Consider the following 25,790-nt stretch of genomic DNA (forward strand, 5'->3'; position numbering starts at 1 on the left):
CCTGAAGTGTTCTGGAATTTCTCTAAACCTAGGATTAAATCTCTGGGATTTAAATCCAGAAATCTGTTCAATAAGCACCCTAGATGAGATTTAAGAACCCTTGCATTAGTCCTGCTATCTACTAATGATCGATCTGAAGGCTATTTAAAAAACCAGATATTCATCATGAACTACTATGATCACTTTTTGGGGTATTTTTTTCTCTCCCTCTTAGGAGAATGGCTAAAGGAGAATCACCTGAAAGCTTGCTAGTAATACAGAACCTTGGGCCCTACCCAGATGTACTGAATCAGAAACTGTATTTTAATAAGCCCCCAGGTGAGTCATATACTTACTGGAGTTTGAGAAGCAGTGTGTTAAAGACTCCCCATAATTACAACGTTTAAAAAAATTCACACATCTAAAACCAACCAGCTCTTTAAGTAAAGAGACATCCATGTTCCTCTTGAACTTTCCTGCTCAATCACCAGTCCTAGGCCCCCTCATCACAACTCCCATTCATGAGACTGGAATGAAGTCTCTATCGTTTGACTTTCCTTTCCTTCCAGTCACCACACCTTTCCCCCTCCCTAATCCCCATTTTCTTTCCTACAGAAGAAATGTCAGATTTTACAATTTTTTTTTTTTGCAGACTGAAAAATACTATATATAAACTTAGTTCTCCACTAATACTACTTTTTTCTCACTTTCTTACATCTCAACACTCCTCCATTCATAAATCAAAAGCCTGGGTATTAGATGCCAATCAACTCTCGCCCACTTCACAACTTCCTTCTCAACAGAATATTGGACTTCAAAAGCATCAAATTTTAGCCAATTCTTACATTGCTGTTAAATTCGTCTTTTCTTCCCAAATTCAGCATTATGCTAACCTCTCCCTGGGACTCGTGGGCGTTACAACTATTAAGTACAAAAACCTACCGCTTCAATGTTTCCAAGTTCCCCTCAACAGCATCTTGTACTGTGCTACTTTACAACCCAACACCTGCATTCTCAGAGCGCTTTCAATGCTGCCTTCACCCGGTGACCATGCTCACACATCTCACCCAAACGACAGTCAACTAACCATCAGATGGGGTTCTTCCTATGTTCTTTTTTCACCAAAGTTTAATAAGGGGCTGTGCTAGCCTCTGGAACACATTGTAAGTAGGATACCATGTACGTGAGTTTATAGTCTATAGGAGGAAAAGACAAAAATGAGTTATTATGGCACATTGTGATGAACAATATGGGCAATATAACTGAAGCACAAACGGTAGTAATGAAATAATTATGTTTGGAATACCCTCAATCCAGCATTCTCTTTTCACTTAAGCAGCCCCTGAAATTTCATTGTTTTAGGAAGCCTTTCTTGATGAGAACGGACAATGTAAGCCAAGAATCTATTACACAAACAGCACTATGGACCTAACTCAAACTAAACATGCAACCACTTAATTCACATATCCTCCAACTCAGTGGCTTATTTATATATTCCCACTTACGATTACAGATAAATAGTAAGCAAGCATCCCATAACTTCATCTTTGGAAAAATTACCATTTTATTTTAACACATGTTCACTATTTTATTTTCAACCTCTATGAATGCTCAAGTTAAAAAATTCAGTAATTTGATCAGTTCCCAGCATGAAATGTATGTAATCCCCGATTTAGCAGTGGATTGTGTCCTGACAGCTTCTAAGTCTGCTCTTTGGCATTCAGAATATTTTCCCACAGAAACAATTCTCCACGTGATAACTAGGTTCTCCGGTCAACTTGCAGTCTAGTACTACTAGTACTGTGATATCTAACGTCTCTATAAAACACTTCTGTAGGAGCATTCATTCAGCCAAGAGTGCATCTCAATACATCCCTAAGACCACAGGTTTTGCCCAGCCTAGCAAACTGTGAGAAAGGGATTCCCCGAGAGCCAAGCCACTAGCAGTGCCTGAGTAAATACAAGCAGCAACTCAGGCAAGTTGTCTACAAATTCTACAGAAATTTCTAACTATTCTTTGGTCATGTGTCCCTTTGAGAATACGATGAAAACCATAAGGCCTCTCTTAAGAAAAATGCACACAGATGTCTATAAACCCCTGGTGAACAATCCTAACAGCAAAGTGTAGGGTCCACACAATAAACCGTACACTATGGACCAGTACTGTCCAATATGTGAGCCACATATGTAATTTTAAGTTTTCTAGCAGCTACATTCAAGTGGTAAAAACCAGTGAATTTTAATAATACATTCTATTTAACCCAACATATCCAAAATACTATTATTTCAAAATGTAATCAATATTATAAAAATATTAATAAGGTCTTTTACATTCTTTTTTTCATATTAATGCTTTGAAATCCCATCTGTATTTTACATTTACGGTACCTCCAATTCAGACTAGCCACATTTCAAGTAGTAGTAGCCACATACGGCCAGTGGCTACTCTATCAGACAGTTTTGCTAGACTATACAGTGTACACCCAGCAATTCTCAAGCCCTTTGGGCTGAGGATCCCTTTATGGTCTTAAAAATTATTGAAGACCCCAGAGAACTTTTGTTTATGTGGATTATATAAATCCATATTTGTCACATTAGAAATTAAAACTAAAATTTTTTTAAAATCTGTATTAACTCATTTAAAATAATAATAAACATTACATGTCAATATAAATAACATTTTTACGAAAAAGAGCTGTACTTTTCAAAACAGAAATTTAGAAAGAATGGCAACATTTTACATTTTTGCAAAGCTCTTTAATATTAGTCTTCGTAGAAGACTGCTGGATTCTCATATGTGCTTTTGCAGTAAATATCCTACGACATGTTGTTTGGATTGAATGAAGCATATGAAGAAAATCCAGCCTCACACATATACGGAGAGGAAAAGATGAAAGGCTATCTTCACAGTCTTTTCAGATAACTATGGATATTCTTCTCTCCTATTATAGCAAAACATGACAATTAGTAATCTCTTAAAGGTTAGTTACAATACGGTATCTAAAACCACATCACTAAATTTTTTGCACTGTTACATTAAAATTTAATGGTTGATCCTGTACATTGTATGTATTGTATTCATGCATTTGGAAAATATCAGTTCACAGAGTTAAAGAGATCTTCTATTACACAATTTTTTAAAAAATCACATTTGTTAATATTATCATCTATCTCCTCAAAAAAGCCTTTAAGCAATGGGAAACTGTCAAGTTCGCAATGGCAGATGCAAGTTTTCCAAAATTCTAATTTTCTTTTGAAAGCTCAAATTCCATTATTAATAACACCTGTCAGTTGTTTTCCTTAAAGTGACAGGCTCACTTGAGAAAATGTCTGCCAAATACCCAAGTCTAAATGAATAACCATAGTTTGTCAGTCATTCTTTCAAATAAAAATGGTGTTCCATGAAAAAAAGCAACTAGTTCAGGACACGACTCAATCACCCATGTGCTTTTCCTCAATTACACCAACATACTTCATTAAGCTTTACATGTACTTCCCATTTCTTCACGTATTAAAAAGATGTGTACTTACAAATGGCTAATAATAAGCACATGAAAAGATGTTCAACATCATTTATCTTTAGGAAAATGCAAATCAAAACTGCAATGATATACCACTTCGCCCTCATTAGGATGGCTACTATAAAATTTAAAGCAAAAACAAAAAACAGCAAGTGCTGGTGAGGACATGGACAAACTGCAACCCTTGTGCATTGCTGGGGGGAATTTAAAATAGTGCAGCCACTAGGGAAAACAGTGTGGCAGTTCTCAAAAAAAATTAAACATAGAGGTATCATATATACCAGCAATTCCACTTCTGGGTACATACCAAAAAGAAATAAAAACAGGGACTTGAGCAGATATTTGTATACTCATATTCACAGCAGCATTATTCACAATAGCCAAAAAGTGGAAACACTTTTTGTCCAAATGCGTCCACTGATGGATGAGTAAACAAAATGTAATACATACACACAACCGAATATTACTCAGACTTAAAAAGGAAATTCTGACACATGCTACAACATGGATGAACCTTGAAGACATTATGCTAAGTGAAATAAGTCAGACAAAAGAGAATAAATATTGTATGATTCCACTTATGGGAGGTACTTAGAATAGTCAAATTCACAGAGACAGAAAGTGGAATAGTGGTTACCAGGAGCTGGGGAAATGGGGGAATGGGGAGTTAGTGGTTAATGGATACAGATTTTCAATTTGAGAAGATGAAAAAGTCCTGGAGATGGATGATGATGATGGCTACTTAATGTGAATGCAATAAACTCAAAAACGGTTAAACGGTAAATTTTATGTTACGTATATTTTACCACAATAAAAAAAAAAAGACATGTACTCAAGGGCCAAGATTGATAGAAGACTTTTTATTGCTTCATTAAGGGCATTCTCAAGAGAAACTGGCTTTAAAAAAAAATGAGTGCACATGACAATGAAGAATACAATGACTACTAATAACAGTTTGGTGCCAACTGTCTTGATTTGCGTTCAGATACTAGCAATTTAACCACCACCAACATTGCTTTTGAACCATCAGTGCAAATGCCAATATGGTGTAAAAGGCAATTCTGTCTTAGTAGTATTATAAAATAATTCTGACCTGATAAATTCCCTCAAAGAGTCTTAGGGACCCCTCCACCTGGGGCCCACAAACCACACTTTGAGAACCATTACTGAAGCCTCTTCTTTCACAAAAGTCAATTAACGACAAAAGGGAAGAGACACAAAAGATCACAGAACAGTTTTATTTTTGTTTTTGTCTGTTTTATCTTTTAAGATGAGAAAAACAAACAGGTTTCTATGCTGAGCAGGAATCAGATACAGTAAGCACTAAGGAATAAGTAGAAAATAGAAGAAAAATCAGATAATTGACGGAGAAGGGAATGGGAAGGCCAAGATAATCAGGAGCACAGCCTCTGAAGTTGGAAGGAAAGGGGAGAGATATCAGAGGTAGACTGGGGGTATGCTTTGACTTATAAAAAAGCTCTCAGGCCTGGGGATGTAATGGACAGCACAGCGACTATAATTCATAATGCCGTATTGTATATTTGAAAGTTGCTGAGAGAGTACATCTTAAAAGTCACAAGAAAAAAAATTGTAACTGTGTGGTAATAGATCTTAACTAGACTTATTGTGGTGATCATTTCACACTATATACAGATATGGAATCATTATGTTATACACCCGAAACTAATATAATTTTATATATCAATTATAGCTCAATTTAATAAAAGCTCTCTCAACACAGAAATAAACCCACACATCTATGGACACCTACTTTTCAACAAAGGAGCCAAGAACCTACAACGGAAAAAGGAAAATCTGTTCAACAAATGGTGCTGGGCAACGCGGACAGCCACATGCAAAAGAATGAATGTAGACTATTATCGTACAACAAACACAAAAATTAACTCAAAATGGATTAAAGACTTGAATGTAAGGCGTGAAACCATAACACTCCTAGAAGAAAACAAGACAATACACCCTTTGTCATCATTCTTAGCAGTATCTTTTTTTAATACGTCTCCTCAGACAAGGGAAACAAAAGAAAAATAAACAAATGAGATTCAAACAAACTAAAAAGTCTCTGGACAGCAAAGGAAACCATCACCAAAGCACAAAGACTTTCTCCCAAACTTACCAAATGGGAGAAGATATTTGCAAATCATAGATTCAATAAGGGGTTAATGGCAAAAATACATAAATAACTCACACAACTCAACAATAACAAACAAAAACAACCTGATTAAAAAATGGGCAGTGGCATGGTGATTAAGTTCACGCACTCCGATTTGGCGGCCCAGGGTTCGCAGGTTCGGATTCCAGGCACAGACCTATGCACTGCTCATCAAGCTGTTCTGTGGCAGTGTCCCACATACACAAAGGAGGAAGACTGGCACAGATGTTAGCTCAGGGCCAATCTTCCTCACCAAAAAATAAAAATGAGCAGAGGATCTGAACACACATCTTTGCCAAGAAGATATACAGATGGCCAACAGGCACATGAAAAGGTGTTCAACATCACTAACTATTAGGGAAATGCAAATCAAAACCACAATGAGATATCACCTTACACCTGTCAGAATGGCTATAATTAACAAGACAAGAAATAACGAGCGTTGGCAAGGATATGGTGAAAAGGGAACCCTCATACACTGCTAGTGGGGATATAAACTGGTGCAGCCATTATGGAAAACAGTTTGGAGATTCCTCAAAGAATTAAGAATAGCACTACCATAAGATCCAGCTATTCCACTTCTGGATATCTATCCAAAGAACACAAAAAGACTAATTCAAAAAGATATATGCACCCTTATGTTCACTGCAGCATTATTCACAATAGCCAAGACTTAGAAAAAACCTAAGTGCCCATCAACAGATGAATGGATAAAGAAGAGGTGGTAAATATATACAATGGAATACTACTCAGCCATAAAAAAAGATGAAATCTTGCCATTTGCAACAACATGGATGGACCTTGAGGGTATAATGCTAAGCGAAATAAGTCAGATGAAGAAAGACAAATACCATATGATTTCACTCATATGTGGAAGATAAACAAACAAGCACATAGATACAGAGAACAGACTGGTGGTTACCAGAGGGGAAGGGGGTGGGAGGAGGGGAAAAGGAGTGAGGTGGCACATGTGTATGGTGATGGATTGCAACTAGACTGTTGGTGGTGAACATGATGCAGTATATAAAGAAGTCAAAATATAATCATGTACACCTAAATTTTATGTAATGTCATAAACCAATGTTACCTCAATAAAAATAAATAAATAAATAAGCTCTTTCTACTTAAAAAAAATAGACACTAGATAAATGCTTCTTGATAATGGTGATAATTCCACAGTTTAATATTAACAAATTTTCTTTTAATATTTTAAATCATAGATTAAGCACCATTCTAACTTTTCGCTTGCATGTGTGTAAAATATGCCACATTTGTGACAAAAGTAATGTCATGTCCTTTTTAAGAAAATTGTTTTATGATGCCATAGGAATTTATTTGACTGCCTCTGCTCAGAAGTTTAATGCTCCAGGTTTAAGTCACATGCACTTGTCCTATAATCTAATAAAATAAAAATCTGAAAGAATCTGGTTGCTTTTTATTTTGAATAAATGTAGCACAAATTTGTTAAACAAAATGCAAAAAAGGATTTGATATTACAGCTGATCGGACTCCAAGCCTTCAAGTTCCCACAACCTTGAATTAGCAACAAAAGGAAGCAGGGGATAAGAATTCAGCTATTTCTCCTCTTTTCACTTTCATCACTCCCTAGGGGAGGTCCTAGATATTGCTATGCCAAATCCAACTGAAGCAGCTAAAGTAATGCGATTTTATGCTACCTACTTTACAGTTCACAAACACGTTATTTCATTCAGGACTGAACCTCTCTAAACTGAGACAACAGACTATTTGGGGGAAGCTGCAATATTAAACTTTTAAATATTCATCTTAAACAACTGCAGCTCATGGTTTGATGGCCCGAGGAAAAAGCAAAGTGGGAAAACTTTAACTCAAAAATTTGGAGGATTACCTCTTTCCACCTCAGATTCCTCAGGTACCCATTAATACCCCAGCTGCCTCCAGAATATTCAAAATCCCCTAGTCCCTTAAGTCTGCTCAAAGTCCCCACTCCAATCAAAGGCCAATGCCTACATGTGTACAGGAGCCAATTAAGGAGGCCACGTGTAGTGGAAAGGGTGCTAGATTAAACTCAAGAGACCTCAATTCTGCCCTCCACAACCAACACCAACAGTGTGACTTTGGGTTCATCCCTGGCTCAACTTTCTCATCATTAAATAAAGGAATTAAAATTGGATAACTGCGACAATTATGGAAGATTTGATGGCACACTAGCATTTTAAAAGAAAGGCTGTTAGTCCAACAACACCAACTCCACAGTTAATATCATATTTAGGATGTTTTCTGAAGGAAGATGAGGGGGCTTACCTTTAATTCAGATTCTTGTACACCACCACCCCCATCCTTGAATATAGTCTTCCAAAAAGCAAAAATGAATAGACTTGACCTCACAATATCCATAATGGCCCTCCACAACTTTTTAAAATACATATAGCCTTTATTAAGACAGACAACTGCTACTCTAAGGTGACAACAAATTTGATTCTTGAATCTTTAAGCAGGAGTTTCTCAAGCTAGAAATTTATGAAACACTAAATTAGTTACATGCAACTTTGAGCACTTATAGATTCATACAGCACCTTGCAAACTCACTTCCAACATTCCTTATGAACAGGGTATTACCGGCAAAGTGCCATACAAAAACACTTTTTTTTTTAATCCATAGATTTGAAACATTTCTTAAGTTCCCACTTCAGTGAGCTGAAAAACAGAAAATCCTTAACACCTAGCCTCACTGGGTTTTAAAAGTACATAACTATCAATTTGGATTGAGATCCTTAGAATTTCTCCTTTGGGTTATACAAACAATATTTTGCTAAAAGATGAAAAGTTAACAAAGATTTAACAATCTGGTTAACTCTTCACTAGGATTTAAACTCGGTGAGTTGGTAAACCAAAAAAAACTCTTTAGATCTCCATGACTGCGTATAACACCAGTTAACTATCTTACAAACTTCTGTTACTGATCACAGAAGAGACCATTAAAAGCCTATACACAGCTGAGCATAGACACTTCCTACTTCTGGAAAATTACTCAAAACACATGTCCTACCGATCATGAGTCAGTAGCATTATTTTTTTGTATACAAAGAATAGACCATTAACATTCAGTAGGAGACATTCTGTTACGCAGGCCAGAGGATGAAAAAGTGGGTCATGGCCAGTGATGCATAACCCCACTCCCTAGAAAAATAGTCCTGACAACATTCATTAAGTAAAATATTTTACTGTACTATGTGTAAGTCATTTTAGTACTAATATCTGTGGTTCCAAAATGAATAGTAAAATTTAAACTAACCACTAACAATCTCATTCAAAAGAGAATACTTAAGAGTGTAAAAAGCTCCAGCCAGCCCTAACAATGACCCAGCCACAAAAAATTAAGGAAAATAAGTAAACAGAGCAATTAGGCAGGGGAAGTGCTGTGCTGGAAACCTCTCTTCCAGGAAACCAAAGAAAGAAGAGAAGAATGTTGAGGGTGATAATGATCAGTTATTAACAAAACTGCATAAAGACTCACTGTGCTACCCTCTGATCTGCTATGCTAGGCTTATAAATTTCCTGATCCAAAAGAAAATTCAGTGTCTCTCTAACCTGGAAAATGAGCACCTCCAATATCACACAAACTAGTTAGAGTGGTCTCCCAAAGTAATGATCATGTGTTTCCTTCCCCCAGAGCATTAAGGAGATAAGATCCCCTTCTTCCTAATCTCTCATTCTCTTAGATACCGGTTATCCTATTAAGCCTTGGTATTGTCAGCCACGCAAGAGAAAGCCATAGCCAGTCAACCATTTCCAATATTGTTACTTAAGATTAGGTACTCAAAGCACATACTTTAGGCCTGTTCAGCTTGTTTTCTCTGTCCCACGGTAGTGGCTTTCTTTAAAGATGACCTGGGTCAAGGGAACTCAGGCTAGAACATTTTTGAGAGTCATACCTAATAAGAAGAGCAATGCAGTACCCACAAAACAAAGATGTACTATTCGTGTAATCACAACAGAAATGAAACAGGCTAGAAATCCAAAAATAAATTTGGTAGTATTTTTTTCATCCATTTAGATAATGCTGCACCTACATTATCATCAAATGTCTCTTTCTACTTAGTTTTTATAAAGGGACATAACTGGAAGAACAGGCCCAACCTGCTCCCAAATATCAACTGAACAATCGGATTTGTCAAATATGGTTGCCATCCAATTGTTTTACGGTAACTTTTTCCAAACTAGAGATGACAGCACTGGAAACAAAAAGTAACTAATTTTCACACATATCATGGGTAAACTTTCTAACATTCACTCAGAGAAAGTACTGCCATAACCCTTCCTCATAAATTCTTTCCAAATAAAAACTTGAAAAGCAAGAACATTCATTTCCAGATACCCTCCAAAATACATATATTATAAATGAGTCACTTGGAGAATACAAATTAGTAAAATGACAGAAGAAGCAATTAAGGTGGCATATCCTTTGAAACTAAATAGTACTCTGAAATGCCACACAAGTTTATTTGAGCACCCATGCCCTTATCTCAAGGGTTACCACAAAAGGCAACTTCTTATAAAAGACTTTTTTTCCCAGTAAGAAATAATTTTATACTGTGGGATAAAAAATAAATTGCTAACCTATACTGAAGCTTGCCAAAGCACACAAATGCATAATGACCAAATACAATCCTTCCCTTATGGTCTCAATCCTAAGACTGCTCATCGTTATCCCTCCTTTCCCAGGCCCCTCTCTTATCGGAAAGAGCGATCAGTTATACAGACAGAATCAGAGAAAGCTAAAACGGAAAAAGATGTTACAGGTCCATCTTCATCCACTTCATTTTTTTCTTGAGGAAACTGAGGTCAAAATGTCACGATGCAAGTTAGTGGCATAACTGTGATTAGCAACTGGCCCAACTCCAAGTTTTGCCTTTTTCTTTTTTTTAGTAATTATCTCCAAGAAGGCACTATTCCAAAGATTTAATAAAATGTTAAAATGGGCAAACTAGGGGCCGGCCCCGTGGCCGAGTGGTTAAGATCGCCCACTCTGCTTCAGTGGCCCAGGGTTTCACCGGTTCAGATCCTGGGCGCGGACATGGCACCGCTCATCAGACCACACTGAGGGGGCGTCCCACACGGCACAACCAGAGACACTCACAACTAGAATCTACAACTGAGTACTGGGGGGCTTTGGAGAGAAGAAGGAAAAAAAAAAGAAGATTGGCAACAGCTGTTAGCTCAGGTGCCAATCTTTAAAAAAAATGGCAAACTAGTAGCAACAATTTCGTATTTCAAAATAACATCCATCGCAAAATGCCTCTCTAAAGGCTACATCCCAAACGAAGGCCTTAATGTAGTTGGAATTCTACAAGACTAGGACAAACCAAAAATTCCAAAAAACAAAGTCTCTCTGTGGAAAGGCCGACAACCACTTTCCTGCAGAGAGACTTGAAACTGTTAGCAGAAATGTGCTGACTGATCTCATCCGTAAAGATGAAACACAGACAGAAAATCTCCAAATTAACTAAGTGCCCAACTATTTAAACCAGTTCAGGCATTAACCACTCAACTTCCCAACTCAGTTCCCTAAAAATAGTAAGCTTGTGGGTAGATGAACAGTTCACCAAATGGATGCAGGATAAATCCAAGGAATAAGCAGTCTCAACCTCTTGCAGATGAAGCTTTGCACAGCTTTGAAACTGCCATTCAGGACTCAGTTTCAGAATTCCAAGTCAAGGCTTTAATCATTTTGATAGCTACCAAATGTGTTCTAATAAATGTTTATGTTCTACTTCAAGTTTTGACAAAAACAAAAATGGGAGAGACGAGGTGAAAAAAAACAAGATAATATACAAGGCTAGTAAAGAACACTAAAGAAAATGCAGAATCAATGTAAAGATGAACATCAATTCTACCTTCCAGTATGTTCCTTAACATTAACAACATCAAGGACCTTTCCTATTTTTCCCTCCTGTGGACCCAATGATGGAAAGATACTAATAATATTAATTTATTTCCATTATTTTTAAAATAATCAAAAACAACCTTTCTGATCTGCCCAGAATGAGAATATCAGTATTAACCACACAAAGTTGACCCAGCTAAAAGCAAAAATATGACATGTTAGTGCAATTTAGCACCTTTATTGGAGATAAATGTATAATTTCCACGATATTTCTTGAAATATTGAAAACTGGGAATTCTTTTAGTGTTCATATCTTGTTCTTGAATAAAACTGCCACCTCTACAGAAAATATATCAGAGAACAATCAAAATTGCGTCCTAGGAGCTACCCCTACAGTGATGACATTACCAACCCAAAAGAGGAGCACCTGTTAACAAGATTCTATGTAATGTCCTTTGCTGCAAATTACTTTCATTTTATTGTGAAAGCATATGCTGCTATCAAGGTCAAAATCCTATACAGCTAATTGAAACTTAAAAATCACATACGGCTGAATGCCATATAACAACTATCTAATTAAAATGATTCAAAATTTTTACAAACATAAATGCGATACTTAGTCCAGGATAAATGTAATACCTAATGTAAAAGCAAGTTACCACTATTCCAGAATCAGATCTCACTGAAAGCTTATAACCAAATCTAAACTTAAAACTGACCCATATTTATCGAGAGATTTGTCTTGTACTGTTAGGTATTGTCACATATTATCTTGTTAATATCACATTATCTGTTAATCTTCATAATAGATGTTAACCCCATGTTATAGAAAAGGAAACAGTGTTTTCTGAGAGTTAAACTCAACAACAACAAAAATGCTGGACAGGAACAGAGATAAATAATACCCTGCCCTCAGAAAGCTCACCATCCAAAAAGCCTGTCAAAATCTACTGTAGAATATAAAGCAATTTCATAATTGCATGTGACAACACTTCTTTGAACTCAGCCACCTTTACTAAATAAAGAAAACTATGTCAATAAAGAAAGATGTATAAGGAGCATCCAGGAGTTTCTTTCTTTGCTGTTTCAAGGAGACTAAAATTGAAATGACATTTTGCATTAAAGAAACTTTGTCCTCAAACTTCGTCTTCACCAAAGTAGAAAATTCAGGGTCCCGTGGCCTATGGGGAAGACCCTTGATGGGACAAGAACTGAAGAACCCTCCATTGGTGCTTTTCAATTTGCAAATTAGGTCTTAAGTTCTATTGAAGAACTCCATCTGGTTTAAAAAAAAAAAAAAGTCAAAATCGCTTCCTTTGAAAAGTATTTGAATGTCTCTGATATAGCGGGGCAATCTGTGTCACACAAAAGCAGTTAATACAGAGTCCTCCTAGCCTCAAGAATTTTACTATCTGCTAGGGGAGATGAGTCAGGAGCAATAATAACCACCTTAGTGCTTCCATGCGCTTACATCTCAAGACAAAAGATTAAATGTAATAAGGAGGGAAAAAAGCAAATAGCTATAATGTCCACAGGAAGAAGGGAGTGATCATAACCAGCAGGCAGGGAGCTAGGATTACTGAGGCAAAAGGCAAATACCAGATTCAGTCACAGAACAACAGGGAGTGGAGCACGTTGTGGCTGGAGCAGAGTATTATTAGGAAATAACCAGAGCTAAGATTTAAAAGGTAGGTTAAGGACTGAGCATGTATAATCATGAGCACCTGGCCAAAAAATGTGATCAAGTAAGATGGCTTCTGGGCAACACAACTGTTCATTCCCTCTCCTTCACTCTCGAGTTTCAAGGCACCAGATTCTCCTTGTATTCTCATAAGTCTCTGGCAGCAACTTTTTAATCTTTGCCTACCATAAATCAGTGGTTCTCAAGGTATGGTTCCTGGACCAACACCATCAGCATCAGCGAGCAAGTTGATAGAAACGTAAATTATGGGCCCCTCCTAGACATACAGAATCAAACTGTGGGGGTCAGACTCAGCAATTTGTGGTTTACCAAGCCCTCCAGATGATTCCGATGAACGCTAATGTTTAAGACCAGGAGTTCTTCAATGAGAGCCTTCCCCTTCTCATTCTACACTCTTTCCCCACATCCATGCTCTCCTAGGGCCCAAATAACAGCCAAATGCTTACTAATCAGAAATACCTGTCTCTAAGCCCAGCCACCTTTGCTGAGTACCAGACCATGTACTCAACTTCTCATCTGACATTCATTTCCTCAGATATCTCAACTAAACATGTCTGGAACTACTGGACATCCTCCCAGCCCCTCTGAAAAACTCTGTTCCTTCTCTACGCTTCTCCTCTCAGCAAATGGTACCTCCATCCAAGAGTTGCATACAACACTCCCCCCGCATCCAATCTACCACCAGGTCTTCCCATTCAAGCATTATAACATTAGTCTCCATCCGACTGCCATCATCTTAACTAATCATTCAATTTATACATCTCCCAATCAGTCTCTATATAGCAATCACAACGATCTTGTGAAAATACAAATCAGAGTGTGTCACTGCCCAAATTTAACACCTTCAGTAGCTTCCCATTGCGTTTTCAGACAAAATCTAACACCCTCAATGTGGTATACAAAGATCTGGATCCTGGTCATGTCTCCAAAATTATCTTGGGTCCTTAGTCCATGTGATTTTTTCACTACTGTCCACAGCTCTAGGCATATTTCAGTTCCTGAAACTCTTTCCCACATACAGACTTCTCTCTTCATGACATACTCCACACCACCCCCACCTTCTCACTTCTGCCTTTACCTAATTTTTCTCATACTTCAGATTACTGGTAAAATATCAAAAAAGGCCTTCCTTGATCCTCCAGTATAAACTGAATCAGTTATTCTCTCACAAAACCCTGTGCTTTCTTCTCATGACAATTATCAAAACTGTAAACTACATTAACTTGATGATTTTTGTTTGTTTAACATTTATCTTCCATACTAGACTTTAGTTCCATAAGATCAGAGAAAGATCCGCTTTGTTCTCCACTGCATAAACAGCACCTAGTACAGAGCCTGGCACACAAAAGGCATTTAATAAATAGTTACGGAGTAGTAACAGTTGTCGATATTTTTTGCTAAACCCTCCCCCTTCTTCTGCTCTCTCTGTCCTCTCTCAGAGACTTTAACTCACAAGTTATTGGGTAGCCACAGATGATTTTCTGCCAATGAAACAGCATGCTTAAGTCCTTCATTTTCCTATTGATTTATATTGCAAAATCAGATTTATTTTACTATCTTCCTGTAAAATTAACAATGAGAATTGGTTAACTCTTAGCCTAAATCCACTCACCCCAATCCAAGCAGTAAACTCTGAGAGAACTACTGAGCTTCTTTTACAGACCTCTGTAGTAAATTCCTGACCTCCAACTACTGACAGTGCCAATAACCCCCATGCCATGTCAGAAAGTCTTACCTACCCATCATTCAACATGCCATTTCTATCCAGTCCCCAAAATCTCATGATTAGATTATCTCAACACGTTATGAATGGTGTCCCAGTCTCTATGCTCCCCATTTAAGTCCACTTTGTATCAAGGACATTTAGAAAAAAAAGTCCCCTACTTGAGAACCAACTTCTTCCCATTATCAATCAATATTAAATTCCTCTGACTAGCACTAAAGAAAGGCCTATGGAGACATGATCAAAAAGCCAATCCTATGTTTTAATAAAAACATGGAAAGTTACATAGAATTATATGTGCTTGACAATTTGACACTGTTTCAAGCTAAAATTTGCATATGGCTCTACCTGATTTCTACAGCCCAAAGTTGGACTTGGTTAGGATGCACTTCTGAAACTAAATTGTTTTCAAGAAAAACCATGGAGCCGGCCCTGTGGCCAAGTAGTTAAAGTTCCGAGTGCTCTGCTTCAGCGGCCCAGGTTCATGGGTTCAGATCCCAGGTGCGGTCCAACTCCACTCATCAGCCACGCTGTGGAGGCAGCCTACATACAAAATAGGGGAAGATTGGCACAGATGTTAGCTCAGGGCACATCTTCCTCAAGACAAAAAAAAAAAAGAGGAATACTGGCAACAGATGTTAGCTCAGGGCAAATCTTCCTCACCAAAAAAATAAAGAAAAGAAAAACCATGAAAATGTCCCACTATGACGTCAGCCCCTAAACTCTGAGCAGGAACTCAAAAGGTGCAAGTTGTCAGCATTTTCAAACACATATAACTAGAAAAAATTATGATACAAAGCATATATTATTTCAGAGAGGACACTACTCCCAACAGTTTCGTTATAACACACAACGTAAGTATACCCCTGGGATTCTATTTTTTAACTAAATATATATAGTATATAAATATGTATGTGCATGTATATATAAACATACACATATGGATACATACATATATATATATATTTTTGATCCTCATTATTTGAGGATTCCATATTTGTAAACTCACCTACTTGCTAAAATTTATTTGTATCCGCAAAATCAATACAATACCCCAAAATCAATACAGTGGCACTTTCAAGGTCATTTGCAGACATGTGCCTAACGGGGTAAATTTTGAGTAGGCTAGCTGGTGTCAACAAGGGGACGTTCCGCCTTCTTGTTTCAGCTCTCACACTGTAAACAAGCACCTTTTTCAAGGTCTATTTAGTGTCATGTTTTTCTCACTTTTGTGCTTCTTACTGGTGATTTCGTTGTTTAAAATGTCCCCCAAAACATAGTGCCAAAGTGTTGTCTAGTGTTGCTAAGCGCAAGAAGGCTGTGGAGTCCCTTACAAAGAAAATACACGTCTTAGACAAGCTTTGTTTAGGCATGAGTTATCGTGCTGTTGACCATCAGTTCAATGTTAATGAGTCAACAATATATATTAAATAAGGTATCTGTAAACAGAAACACAGACACATAAAACAAGGTTATGTACTGATTGCCACATTGTTACCAAATTATTGTGACCAGAGGCTTTGTAGTACCCAAATCCTGTATTTCCCTTAGGAGCAATGGTTCAGTATTCACTAATTCACTGTTCACAGTGACTTCACAGAACAGAACTACCGTGAATAATGAGAATCAAATATACATATATACGGGGTGGGGAAGGGGAGAGAGAGAGCACCAGATTTACTGAAGACTCAAAGATACTGCAGAGGTCATTCTGAGCAAGCTGCCTGTGTTTGCAGGAGCACAGCAAAAACGCCTCAGGGCACAGCATCTATAGGGTCTTGGCCCTGTTTAAAAAACACTGACCAAAAGCAAAAAATGTAAACTCTCCCAGGTTTGTTTTTTGGTCTGTCTTTGCTTCTACCCCTTTTCGCACTAATGGTTTACCTCTCCCCAGTTCAGGTACTCTAAACTCCAATGCCTTTGCACAAGCACTTGCCCTAATCTTATAACTGGGCAAATTTATCTGTCAATTATTGAATGTGAATCATACTTGTGCTTAAACATCTTATCTAAATTGTGGCACTACTTATTTAGAAAGGAGAGAGGACAAAGCATCTGAAATAAGAATTGTCAGGATCAAAAAGTAAACTGAGGATAGACAATTTCAGTTGTCTGTGTGAAGAGAAATACACAATGGAAGAAAACCTAGGCCTTCGCCTCCCCTCCAGAGATAGATAATTTTTTAAAGAGAATTTTTGGAAGAGAAACGATAAATCTATGGCAAAAGTCAGTGGAACACTCTAACAGTGACATTAGTGCTTGAAAAAAAATTATTTTTTTGCAGTTGAGAGAGCACTCCCCATTTTAAATTCACTTTTATTTTCATTTTCCAAAATTACTTATTTTTTATTGAAAATTACTTGATTAGGGTGATGACAGAATATGCTTAGAGCAGTGATAGAAGCTACAAATCCAAAGTCTATGTCTTCTTTCTATTAAATAAAAGACCCATCTGGGATTTTGTGAAATTAAGTGAGCATTAATACTACTCAAGCCACACTTCAATCAGTTACTACAACTCAAAGACAGAAGTACAGCATGTGAGTTAATAGCTATGTCTTCTTAAAACCTACAACGGAACCTAAACCAACCCGTGAAATTCATATATAATAAAGAGCTCGGAAATTCTACAGCATAGTAAATCTGTCTATCAAGACCAATCACCATACATTCATTCTTTTCAGAAGCTAGGGATCCTCCTCTCATCTCTCCAAGATTAGGCTAGGCTCATTATTAGGAGCAATGGCTTGCAAAACAATGACATCCATCCCTGAATAATTCAAGATCTCTTTCTCTTTATATAATTTTATCGACAAAAACCTTTAGATTTTTCTCTTGCATTAATTTGCTTTTCTTTGCAGCACTTCAAAAAACAAGTAGAATCTCAGTCTACTGTCTTCAAACCACAATGCCTGACTTTCAGAGAACCAAAACCACTCTCTTCGATTTCTTTTCTGTTACCCTTGGAACTTAAGAGAACCATTTATCAACAAATTACTTCTTATGAATTTTAAAAAGTTTTTATTTTGTAATATCATTCTGCAATCAAACACTCAAAGGTCAATGAAGCATGCAATAAACAAGAGACAGTATTTCTACAAGCCAGTTGTACCAAAAATACAAAACTAAAGTGTAGGATCTTTTCTTTTAATGGAGTAAACTTTTTGTACGCAAACTTGCAACTGCTGACATAGCCTCGTAAAGATAATGAAGGGCCGAACACAAAACTTTGCAAGTGAAAGTTAACCTGCTTTAACACCACCTTTTAAAGTACTACCAGAGACGTACTGAAAGAGTATGAATAGCACCTTGTCTGATAAAGAAGATTCTAAACAACAAAGATAAATGGACTTCAAGTTTACCCCAAAGCAACATTCTAACTGAATTTGGGGCAAAGTACCATCTCCAACACGCGCACACACAGAAATACATTGTTTGTCAACTGATGACCGAGCAGGAGCAAACGCAGGCTCGACACCAGGGGCTGCAGGGTCCCGTGCCCCGCGGCGCGGGTGCAGACTCGGAGGAAGAGGCCAACGCATGACACCCGCCTGAGCCACAGCTGGCAGGGCAGAGCCTCAATCTTGCTCGATCTGACCCTCTCATGAGTCACTGGCCCAATCAGGGCACCACATCACTCGCTAGGACGTTTTCTATTTATTTCCTCGACTCGGGAAGGACTGAAAATGACTTAAACTCGCAATGAGAGAACTGTGCAGGGGTCGGAGCTGCCAGCGGCGAGAAAAGCCGGCTTAAGAAGGAAAGCCCGAGCTACTCTCTAAGAGTCCCCGCGGGCCCCGCAGACGAGGGCAGAAGGGGAGAAGAGGAAGCCGAGAAGGCGAGGAGAAGCGGGCGAGGACCGGGAGAAGCCAGCGCCACACCCCAGCCCTCCCTCACCTGCCTGCCCGAGCCTCCCCGGGCGCCCGTACCTTCGGCCAGCGTCTCCTCCAGGGTGACCTGGTAGCGGCCGACCGCGAACACCCGGACCCCTAGAGACGAGCTCCCGGAGCCACAGCCGGCCCCCGGCCCGGCCCCGCCACCCGCCGCTCCGCCGCCGCCGCCGCCCTCCGACTTGGGCATTCGAGAGAACTTCTTCATGGTCCCGCCGGCGCGCTGGAGGGCGCGGGACGCGCGCAAGGGCGAGCGAGAGGACGAGCGCCCGGGGCGGCGCGCGGCGGGGCGTCCGCGAGGGGTCGCCGCCCCTCGGCCCGCGGAGCGTCCGTGCGCGCTGCGGCCCGCCGAGCCTCACATTCCGCGCGCGCTAAGCGCACGGCCCCAGCCCCGCCGCCCGCTCCGCGGCTCCGCTGCAGCTGCCCGGCTCCCGCAGAGGGCGGCGGGGAGGGCGGGGACTGGGCGGGGCGGGGCGCGAGGGGGCGGGCCCGGGCGCGGGGGCGCCGCCACCGCCGGCTCCAGCGCCCCGGGTGCCCTCGCCGCCTCGCTAAGCGCCGGGGGCGCGAGCCCGGGAGGAGGGCACGAGGGAGGGAGCTAGGAAAGGGGGCGGAACGGCTGGCCCCCCGGGGAGTGGGCTGGACCTCTCGGGCCGCACTCCCTCCCGATCGCAGCCCGCGGCGCCGCAGCCGCCAGACTCGGACCCGCGCCGCCCGCCGCTCGCGGCCGTTGGCGGCGCGGCGCCGCTGCCAGCTGCTCCCTGAGGCCCGGCGCCCCGCGCAGGCGCGCTGCCCCCGCCGCCGGAAGTGACGGGTCCGGCTCTTGTCACGTGGAGGGGGGACGGGCGAGGTGATTGTGGGGGTTGGGGATGAGGGGAAGGTCTGGGGTCCCGGGTCTGGGGACCCAGCAGGAGGGTTCAGGCCAGGCCTATGGGGCCCTGGCTTCCAGCAGGGAGGTGGCCGGGGGACCGGCTCCCGCGCTGCCCCGCGGCGGGGTCTGTCATCTTGGCTAAGAGTTGGTATGTCACTCTGGAGGCTTAAAAATGCCGCCAACTTTACCCCCGCTGAGGAACTTGTCGCTGCATTTCTAACCCGGTTTTCCAGACCTTCTGCTCCCGTGAGAACCTTCTTCCGCTCGCCCACCCTGAGCGTGGGAGGTGGGAGCAGCTCGGAGCTAGAGCGGATTCCAGTAACCCGACCTGTAAAGCCACAGTGTCGCCCTCTGTAACAGCCGCCTGTGCTGGGAAGCGTTTTGCGGTTTATTAATTACTTAGGAGTACTTTCAGAATCTCCTGTGTGCTATGCAACAGCCGTGTGAAACGTTCATAACAAGTATTAAGTCCGTTTGCAGACCATTCATCGCCATTGGCCGAGAGAATTTAACGCACTCGCCCAAGGTCACACAGCTGGCTTGTAGAGCTGGGACTACAAGGTCCATCCTTTGATACTTAGTTTCGTACTTTGGGCCATTCTGAAAAAATAGGTTGGGTTCAGATCGTTGGAAACCGGCAGATTTTGGACTGTTCGGAAGCATAACTAGCCATTGGTTTCCCCTCTCCTTTAACAAAGAGATTTGCCCATTTAAAAAAAGAAAAACCCGTTGCATCCATTTCATAAACTGCAGGATTCTCAATGCCTGCGGGGTGAGGCAGGCAAAATGAACATGGGTGTAAGATGTTCCAGAGTGGTAAAGAACGGCAAATTATAGAGCAAGTGTAAAAGAGAGCAGCCGCTTCTCAACAGCACCCTGCTTTTCCCCAGTATGAATACAGGCCCACTGTGGCCAGAGGTTCCAGTTTTTTAAGAGGAGCCAGAAATCTGAATTTTTTTCTAAGAAGACATTTGCCAAATTTTTTAAATATAGGCTGAGTAAATTATGCCTGCAGGACTCCGGTATGCACCTTCTATGAAAGTAGGTGAATATGGTTCTATCCCCGCCCCTGTCTCTTTATCCAAGTTTTTAATGAGGTACAGGCAGAAACGTTAGAAAATGTGCTTAGGCAAAAGACTTTGAGCTTAAAATCTTCTATTTTTTCTTCCCATCTGCTATTTGAAGAGAAGCTATTTCTGCCAACACTAAAACAGTGCTCTGGATTTAGGCATTTTTGCTGCATAACCCACTAAGCTAAAATTCTTCATCCAGAGACCTGACCTTTAAAGAACATTCCAGCTCAATGGAAGTCAGATTATATGTCAGATGATTGATGTGGTGTGACAATTGGGGATTTCCATTTAGAAATAAGCTGACCATTTTCCTTACTGTGGGGATTCACTGTGAAGTCTCTTTCCTACAACAGTTGAATTAAATTTTTCAAGCAGAATAATGGAGAAATTTAATCATTTCATACAGTTCAAAACTGGAGTTAGCCCACGTAAAGTTTGGGCCTAATACAACTTTAGCTGATCCCAACGCAAGAATGAATCAAGTCTCCTGTGATCAGTTTGGGAGCCAATTTACGACCATTGTTCTGGTACAGAAAATCACTTCTATGTGCCCATATAACCTGACTGCTGATTTGGAAGTTGATCATTAGTTTAAGGCATAGATAGGCCCCCTCTCAGAAATTATGGGTAACACCAAGCAATGTGTTCTTTAATTTTTTACCAAGCATGTAATAAAATTTGAATATCCTCTGATCTTCACAGAATGTTAACCTCACAATATTCTATGAGAACCAACAAACATATTACTAATAGGAATGCAAAAACATTGTATTACTAACAAGAATGCCAAGCGTTTACAAACACTTTCACTACAAGCTGTTGTTATTAACTGTCAGATTGTATACTCCTAGCAACTTTGTGAGTTAAGAATGAGTATCCTTTTAAACCAATTTGTAGGCAGAAATTGAGATACGAATCATCAGAAAAACTATATTGAGAATTCTAATCTTTTAGTTTTGCACTCATTGTTAGACCATGGCTATGGAAGAACGTCCAATTTGGCTTCCTGCTGGAAAATAAAATTTTTAGGAAAAAAAAATGGGTGATAAGTAGACTTGGTGTGGCGATCCCTTCTTTGTAGAAAATATCAAATTATTATGTTATACACCTGAAACTAATATAATGTTATAAGTCAGTTTTACCTCAATGAAAAAAAATGTATCAATAATGTAGACTCTGACCATCTTAAACACTCTCATTAAGGTGACTTACATTAAGAACATAGATATAGAATATTTCATAAAGGTTAAAAAATAAAATTACATTTCGGTTTTATATACATATCTCAATCTTTCAAATGTTTATAGGTATAAAAATTAGTTGGAAACTAGCCACATAATGAAGACTTTTTTAAAAAAAGATTGCTTCCGTTTGCAAGTTTTCACATTACAATATCCTTATAACGTCAACAGATCATTGTAGCCAACTAAAAGATTCTGAGATTCTTAAACAGGAAGGATTTTGACAATGGAGAGAGGGGAGATTATTGTTGTATTTTTGCCTTCTACTGGAAAACTATAACCTTTCTTGTTACTTTTACCCTCATCTATATTGCACTAGGGGGACTCTCCAAGGCATATGTGAAGTGAGAAAGACCGAAACAGGATCAAACAAAATATGCTTATCCTAAAAGGTTTATGCCAGTGCCATAATTACCTTTATAAATCATCTCTTCCAAAGCCTGATACTCATTTTTCCTCACAAGTCAATGTTTTCCTTTGATGATGTGTCATTATTAGCCTCATTATGTTTTACTATTAGGAATAATTATTCTCCCTGCCTAACAGTATTACTTTATACCTAGTTAAATGCCCATATCTTTGCTTTCCAAAAAAGTAAAGGTCCTGAAGTCCAATAAAAGAAAATATTCATGTCTCCATTATTAAAACAAGTGATTTTTTAATATCACCAATATTTAAACCCTCTGTTATAACTACTCATCATCACTAAACCTTGTAAAAATTTGTATGCATCTAAGAAAAATCCGTCTGATGGTATAGTTTAAAATATCAAGTTGTTCACAAGTGTTCTTAATAGGTAAAATGGCACATTTGACATGGAATACTTTTCCAGGATAGAATTTTTCCTACAACTTGACCATGCTTTTGAGAAGGACTGCAAGAGGTAGACAAGTTCACCACCAAGAGAAGCACTTTGATCTCCCACTCAGTTGAATTGGGGGCAGGGGGGCGGGGCGCGAGCGGCCACCAGGGATACAGCACAGCACAGCACAGCACCTCAGGCTCACACTTTGTGGCAGGGGTATCTTCCTTCCAGACAAGTATTTGTCCTAGAATAGGACTACAGTCACAGTCCTGGATATGTTCCCGCCCTCCCTCTTCTTAACAGCCTTTGCGTTTCCCTCCTACAGCCGAGCTACTATCCTGCTCCCAGTTACAATTATATAAAACTTCAGCGAGTGTAAAATGAGAACCAATTCTTATTGGGCATTTGCAGTGTACCAATGCTATTCTAAAGCACATTACATGTATTAACTCAGTAAATCTTCATGACAACGCTGTGAAATAGCATTTCAGATTATTCCTACTTTACAGATGAGAATACTGTTGCACAGAGAGATTAGGTGACATGCCGAAGGTCTTGTGACTTGTAACATGGTTCAAAACCAGGTAGCATGGCTTTATAGCTCATGCCCTTAATAACTACACCATGCAGACTTTCTGTGAAAACACACAATAAATGGTATGACAGCTACAGGCTGAGGTGGTAAGGTGCCATCTTATGCCCTCTGGCCACATCATTTACATCATATGAGTATGCTGCCTGAGCTCAGGGAACCCCACTATGAAAAGTGAGATTATCTTTAATTTCTAATTCACCAGGTATTTTTTAACTTTAACAAATATTTGTTGAATATCTACAATGGGTAAAGCTCTGTGGATATGGGGTAACTAGGAGAGGCAAAGTTGAATAAGACAAGTCAAGATTTCAAAGAGTTTATACTCTTTTGCTGGGGGGACACAACCATATAAAAGAGAGGGAGGAGATTGCGTTGACTGTGAGCTCTGTAGAGAAATGATGAGGGGCTGACCCAGTGACATAGTGGTTAAGTTCATGTGCTCCACTTTGGTGGCCTAGGGTTTGCAGTTTCAGATGCCAGGAGCAGACCTAGCACTGCTTGTCAAGCCACACTATGGCGGCGTCCCACATAAAATAGAGGAAGATTGGCACAGATGTTAGCTCAACGACAATCTTCCTCACCAAAAAGTAAGAAAAGAAAAGAAATGATGAGCTCTAAGGTCATGCTATTATGGTATATTGCCTTCACATCTCCTCCTGGCAGTACGGTTGATGTTATCCTCTTAGAAACTTCTGGGGACAGAAAACAGCACTTCTGGGTTTGGAAGCAGGTGAGCAGTTCCCATGGAAAAATACTAAATTCTGCCCCAATGTGTTGAACCAACGCTGCATCTCTACACTTCCACAACATTCACATATACACAAGCAAAACTCTATTCAAGTTACCATTGAGGGACAGAGAGAAAAAAAGAAATTGAAGCTAAATTCAGCTTTTGCTTCAATCCTTTATCAAAATTCACATCTTATTTTACCCAGATTTCTGCCAACTGTGATAGAGACTATTTATTGCACATGTATGACATGCTAAACGGTGTCTGAGCCAATATATAATAAGAACCCATGCAGCGTGGTAAGAATCATGGCATTTCAGAGCTGGAAGGTGATATGATCAAATGGAGCAAGAAAGAGGAACCTTTGAGCACCTGGTATGTCTCAGGCATTATGCTTAACGTTGTGTGTCTGTTATCTATTCAATGCTCTGACAAAGAAAGTAGCTATTATTCCTCCTAACTGGTGGCTCTCTCATTCCTGCCACCTTTTGAACCACTTTCATGTCTTCCCAAGCTGTTTCAGGCCCCAGTGCTCACTCAAGTTAGAATGTCTTGTTCTTTCTCACGATCACCTGACTCAGTGGGTGACTATGTGGAACTCCAGAGCCACTTCCCCTGTGAAAGCTTCTTGACCTCTGCCATCTGCCAGTCCCAGGAAGAATAGACTCATTTGTACCCCCCACTGCTCGTTACAGACTTCCAGAACCACACCTATCGCTTGATTACGAGGACTTCTTTACATGCCTGTCTCCCTCTACAGCGTTGTAAGAGGTTGAAGGGACGGGACCATGTGCCATTTCTTTCTTAAAACTGAGTGCCAAGCAACGTATTTGACATATAGTGAGTATTAAATAAATGAATGAATAACTTAGCCAAAAATCTAGTAAGTGGTATAGTTGGGGGTTTGAGACCAGGCTCAAATCTCAGATGTGTCTGAAACCCCAACCTTCTTAGTTTATCTATACCTGAGTTTTGGTCATCGTTAAAATAGGAAGAATTTTTTTACTTTGTTTTTGTTGGTAGTATGGGTTTTATTTTTGTTTTTTGAAGTGGGGGCCAGAGGGCAGCGTGATAATACACCATCAATACCAATCACAGTGCTGGACACATAGGAGGCAACCAAGAAATGTCAGTTCCCCCTTCTTTTTGCTGTATCATCTTGTTCAAAGTTGTGCTACGTGTGACAGAGCTGGACCCAAGCTACTCCACCCCGCTACCCTTTCATCACAGGTGCTTCACAGATATAATGTATTGATTCTTATTTGGGGTGAGTTTTAGGCTTCTTAGCATTTATCATTTATTTTATTTTTTTCGACTTTGGCAGATATTAAACTGCAATTGTAGTAGATGACAATATAGGCAGACTCGGAGCAGGAAAGAGCCTTTGCCTGGCTGAAAGCTTCAGGAGGGCAGGAACCATGGCCGCGTCATCTCTGTATATGCCTGTCCCCCAGTAAGTGCTAAATAAACATTTGTGGAACTCAAGAGTGTTGACCAACTTAAACCAAGATGGCTTCCTGCATCTTTGCTGCCGGTCTTAAGCGAAGAAATGCAGGTGGCTGGAAAAAAACAGGAAATGGGAAACTGCTCAGTGTATAGAACTATAAGAATGAATATTCTGATTCTG

The 25,790-nt window shown here is 39.9% G+C and overlaps 1 protein-coding gene across 3 annotated transcripts in view; it reads right to left on the bottom strand.

Annotated features, from left to right (window-relative positions):
* Positions 1 to 19,286, bottom strand: part of BMP2K (BMP2 inducible kinase) — a 118,412-nt gene extending 99,126 nt beyond the window's left edge. For 2 of the 3 annotated variants that reach the window (XM_070612737.1, XM_008542943.2), the window contains exon 1: positions 18,891 to 19,286. In XM_070612737.1, the coding sequence (XP_070468838.1) occupies positions 18,891 to 19,059 (169 nt within the window). In that variant the 5' untranslated portion in view covers positions 19,060 to 19,286. Of the gene's footprint in view, positions 1 to 15,309; positions 15,505 to 18,890 lie in introns of those variants that run through there. The other variant, XM_070612738.1, reaches the window with a different exon arrangement.
* Between the last annotated feature and the right edge of the window lie 6,504 nt (positions 19,287 to 25,790).

This window comes from Equus przewalskii, chromosome 3, assembly GCF_037783145.1.
Source record: "Equus przewalskii isolate Varuska chromosome 3, EquPr2, whole genome shotgun sequence".
In the NCBI taxonomy this organism is placed as follows: Eukaryota; Metazoa; Chordata; class Mammalia; order Perissodactyla; family Equidae; genus Equus; species Equus przewalskii.